We start from the raw sequence: 4001 nt of genomic DNA on the forward strand, positions 1-4001 counted from the left end.
AAGCAGAGGAAGACCTCCACTCCGTTGGAAGGACCAGGTGGAGAAGGACCTGGCTTCACTTGGAATATCTAATTGGCGCCACGTAGCGAAAAGAAGAATCGACTAGCGCGCTGTTGTTAACTCGGCTATAATCGCGTAAGCGGTGTCTACGCCAATCAAGAAGAAGAACACAACCTTCTTAATATTCGCTCTTCTAAAATAGAAATGAAAACTGCGCTGACAAACTGCTGAAGTGACAGCTTATTGCTTACAATATATGGCAAACTAATTAGTATTCCATATATTGTAAGCAATAAGGAATATGGAGCCCCCACAAGCAATAGACGCGCAATACCGTTAGTAAGACATAGATTTTATCCTGTCGAGATGCCTCGTAAAGGCAAAGCTTTTATTTGTGTGGAGTTATGCCTGAATTACATGTGGAGAATTCTGCGTGCAGAAAAAAAGTTTGTACTGATTTGACAGTTCAAATTCTGCTCCTCAAYCTGCACGGCATGTGAAATTTGAATTTCTCTGCGCAGAGGCAGTGCTGACAACATTCAAATAATTAATATTTGAGCAAAGTCCGGCAACATTTTAAATTGCGTTCAGCTGTTCAGTGAAAATAAACAAAAGATATAAAAAATGGAAGAAAAATTGATTGAATTTGTTAGCGAAAACCGGTACCTATATGACAAAAGTTATAGGAATTATAAAAATAGCTACCTGAGGGACGCCAAATTTCAGGAGCTATCGGAGAAATTGCATATTCCAGGTAAATCTTTAATTTTATAAGAGAATTTATATTTATTCATGTTTTGAATGTTTTTAGGTGAGAATCTAAAGGCCCGTTGGCTTACCCTACGAGATAAATTTTACAAAGACTTAAAAAAGAGACCATCAGGAAGCGGCGTGTATTCGCCACACAAAAAGTGGAAGTGGATGGAGAGCCTAAAGTTTTTAAAGGACGTTGAAATGGACAACTTGAAGTAGGTTTTGTATAATCTTGTTTTATTTGTATAATTGTATTATTTATTATGTATGCATTTTCAGCACACAAGGCAATTATGGCACCGTAACGACAGAAGGTGACGACTCCTTCTTCAGCGACTTTGGTGAATCCGCCTGTAGCAGTGTCAATTTAAATACACACAATTCTCAATCAGCGCAGACGCAGACGCCGACACAGACACAGACTGGACGGAAACGTAAAATTGAGGAATTACTTGAAAGATCGAATAGAGACTTTGAAAGAGTGACGTCGTTAGCCGAGGAAATATTGGTCGGTGGCAGGAAGAGATTCGCAATTCAATTATTTTTTTAAAGCCTTGCCAAGCAGGCGGAGGGAGCTAGTTTAAACAATCTGGAAATGTCGGAGTTACAACTCCAATTTCTCAAACATTCCACCAATTTTTTGTGAATCGTAGAAAATAAGTCTTTCATTAACATCTTTTATAATATTTATCATTTTAAATAAAAGCCCATTCATTTCAAATATATAGAAAGTACAAAGTTGAGGAATACAAATCCATTCAGGTTACGTAGAACCGACATATTTATTTTATAATACATTTATTGAATTATTTACTTATTTATTAAAGAAGAGATAATTTTTAAGAAGATCTCGGGTATCAAAAGCACTTCGTCTTGCGTTAGCGCTTGATAATATCGTACTCTGATGTAATGGCGCTACAAATTGTCTCCACTGCCCTTCAATTAGAATGCCACTTTCATTTACGTGGTCAACGAAGTTGTTGGGACAATAGAATTCGGCGTTATGGAACTTTACAAAATTTTGTAAAATTAATGTAGCTCTAACTATGGTATTGGCATTTTCGGGARACATATCCAAAGAATTATTGAGAACTCGCCATCTAACCACTAAAATGCCAAATGTATTTTCAATTGTAACCCGCGCTCTGGATAAACATTTATYGAAGTGGTCTTTGTTTGCTTCCAAACACTTTCCCGGATATGGCCTCATCAAATGTTTTGTCAACGGAAAAGCAGCATCTCCCACATAAGAAAATGGGAATTTTATCGCACTAAGTGAAAAATTTTCTACTTCTGGTAGGTTCATTATTCCGTTTATTATTCTATTTCCAAAACCACTGATTTTTAACACTCCGCCATCACTTTGGCTTCCGTAAGCTTCAATGTCTACTGCGGTGAATGTATATTTGCTCTCACAAACGGCTAACAACACAATACTAAAATATTGCTTATAATTAAAATACAGTGATCCGGATTTTCGCGGACACTTGATTTGGACATGTTTGCCGTCAACAGCTCCTACAACATGAGGCATTCCTGTCTTGATGTAAAATGAATCGGCCATTTCCATCCACTCATGTTCATTTAGTTGCGCTAAGTATATTCCTGAAAGTTCATCCCAAATGGCTGCGGATGTTTCCAATAAAATTTTGCCAATTGTTGATACTCCTACTCGAAAAGCCCAAGCCAACATCTGGCGGCAAACTCCATGGGCCAAATATCTATTGTAAGAGTTGATGAACATATGTATTTATTTATTATAAAATTTACAAACAAAATGTACTTACACTAATGTTATTGCCAGGCGACATTCTGCTGGTATTGGACGACGTATATGAAACTGTTTTGCTATACGCCTTTTATTGATCCACTTGCATCCGAGTAGCCTTTTGGAACTGAGAGGAATCATTGTTTTTTATATAGATGAATAAATTATTCAAAAAACCATGCAGCTCTCTCTCATTTTCCGCATATATAGGAATCGTCCACACCCGTGTTTTTTTTCACTTATCRCGCAGAAGCTTAAAATATTAATTAATTTCTTTTTGGCAACTAGAAGTAAAAGCAATTGTTGCAATCTTTTTTTTCTTTCCACTTCCATTTTAAAATTTTAAAATTTCAATTTCAATTATTTATTACCATCAGCTGATTGTCAAAATTTACTGCACATGTGTTTTGGCTGGAAAAAGTAGTGCAGATCTGCATGCAGAATATCTGCACATGTAATTCCGGCATTAAGGTGAAAAAAATGGTATCGGCTTTAGTATACCATCCCACGATTTCGGGGTCAAAAGTTGTATGGTTGGATAGGGCTGATGTTCCAGATTAAGAAAATTGTTACCGCCGCAAACTTATAGTTTTCGAGATATTTGCATTTAAAGTTGAAAATTTTGCAAATTTTATATAATGCACTTTTTATGTACTTACACTTTATTACATTGTTTCTACATATTTATTTTTCAGTGATTATTTAGTTTTTTGCTTAAAATAAGCATTTTATATTTTACATAAACTTCATTCTATGCACAATAACAAAAGTATTCCTTGTTGACAGATAATAAGTGTTGCAAAAATTACACATTTATCAAACGAAAAAAAAAGAATAAAAAATAGGATTATACCCCAAATATATAAATCATTGGCCCTTTTCTTGATATATCATAATTTTTAGTCGGTCAGGCCGCCAACTCAAAAAGGAGTTTTACTCAAACAAAACTTGACACACAACCGGTGGTGGATCGGCTAGGGTTATTTTTTTGAAGCGCGGCCGAAGGCCGCCAATGCAAAAAGAAGTGGGCGCGAATGGACAAATGTTTACCCTGGTGTTGGATCGGCCAGGGTTTTTTAAGCGTGGTCGAAGGCTGCCAATGCACAAAGGTAATCTAAAAGCTATGTTAAATAGGTTATATCACCCTCTTTAAACTACATTTTCTATGACGGATATTGTTACAACTAAACAAGGTACCGTTCTTTTTGTTGTCCGTTTTGTCATTATCTTCACATTTATCAATTCCGCGTTTCCGCTTTTTAAAATACATTTTCTATAACGGATATTGTTACAACTAAGCAATATATCGTTTCTTTTTTCCCGTTTTGAAATAAGTTTCATATTCATTTCTTTTGAATTCCGCGATTGGATACAGGCTTAAATCCTACTTACAAATTTAAAGTGCATAAAATTTAAAATATATAATAATAAAAAGTTAAGGTGTATTTTAATTACAATATACAATAAATAAAAATTTAAA

At 35.2% G+C, this 4001-nt stretch overlaps 3 protein-coding genes across 3 annotated transcripts in view; 1 reads left to right on the top strand and 2 right to left on the bottom strand.

Moving 5' to 3' along the window:
* The window catches only part of LOC108972325 (tau-tubulin kinase 2), a gene marked incomplete at its 3' end in the record, with an annotated part of 206105 nt that overhangs the window by 189928 nt on the left and 12176 nt on the right, over positions 1 to 4001 (bottom strand).
* LOC108972327 lies at positions 126 to 1474 on the top strand. Its single transcript, XM_018938865.1, has 3 exons — positions 126 to 754; positions 812 to 968; positions 1033 to 1474. Exons 1-3 carry the CDS (start codon positions 625 to 627, stop codon positions 1301 to 1303), a joined length of 558 nt encoding a protein of 185 aa, XP_018794410.1. The 5' UTR covers positions 126 to 624; the 3' UTR covers positions 1304 to 1474.
* On the bottom strand, positions 1544 to 2741 carry LOC108972326 (putative nuclease HARBI1). The gene is made up of 2 exons (XM_018938864.1): positions 2541 to 2741; positions 1544 to 2474 (listed from the first exon to the last, which is right to left on the bottom strand). Exons 1-2 carry the CDS (start codon positions 2660 to 2662, stop codon positions 1568 to 1570), a joined length of 1029 nt encoding a protein of 342 aa, XP_018794409.1. The 5' UTR covers positions 2663 to 2741; the 3' UTR covers positions 1544 to 1567.

The sequence above is a fragment of the Bactrocera latifrons genome, unplaced genomic scaffold (genome assembly GCF_001853355.1).
Source record: "Bactrocera latifrons isolate USDA-ARS-PBARC rearing strain unplaced genomic scaffold, ASM185335v1 scaffold_392, whole genome shotgun sequence".
Classification (NCBI taxonomy): Eukaryota; Metazoa; Arthropoda; class Insecta; order Diptera; family Tephritidae; genus Bactrocera; species Bactrocera latifrons.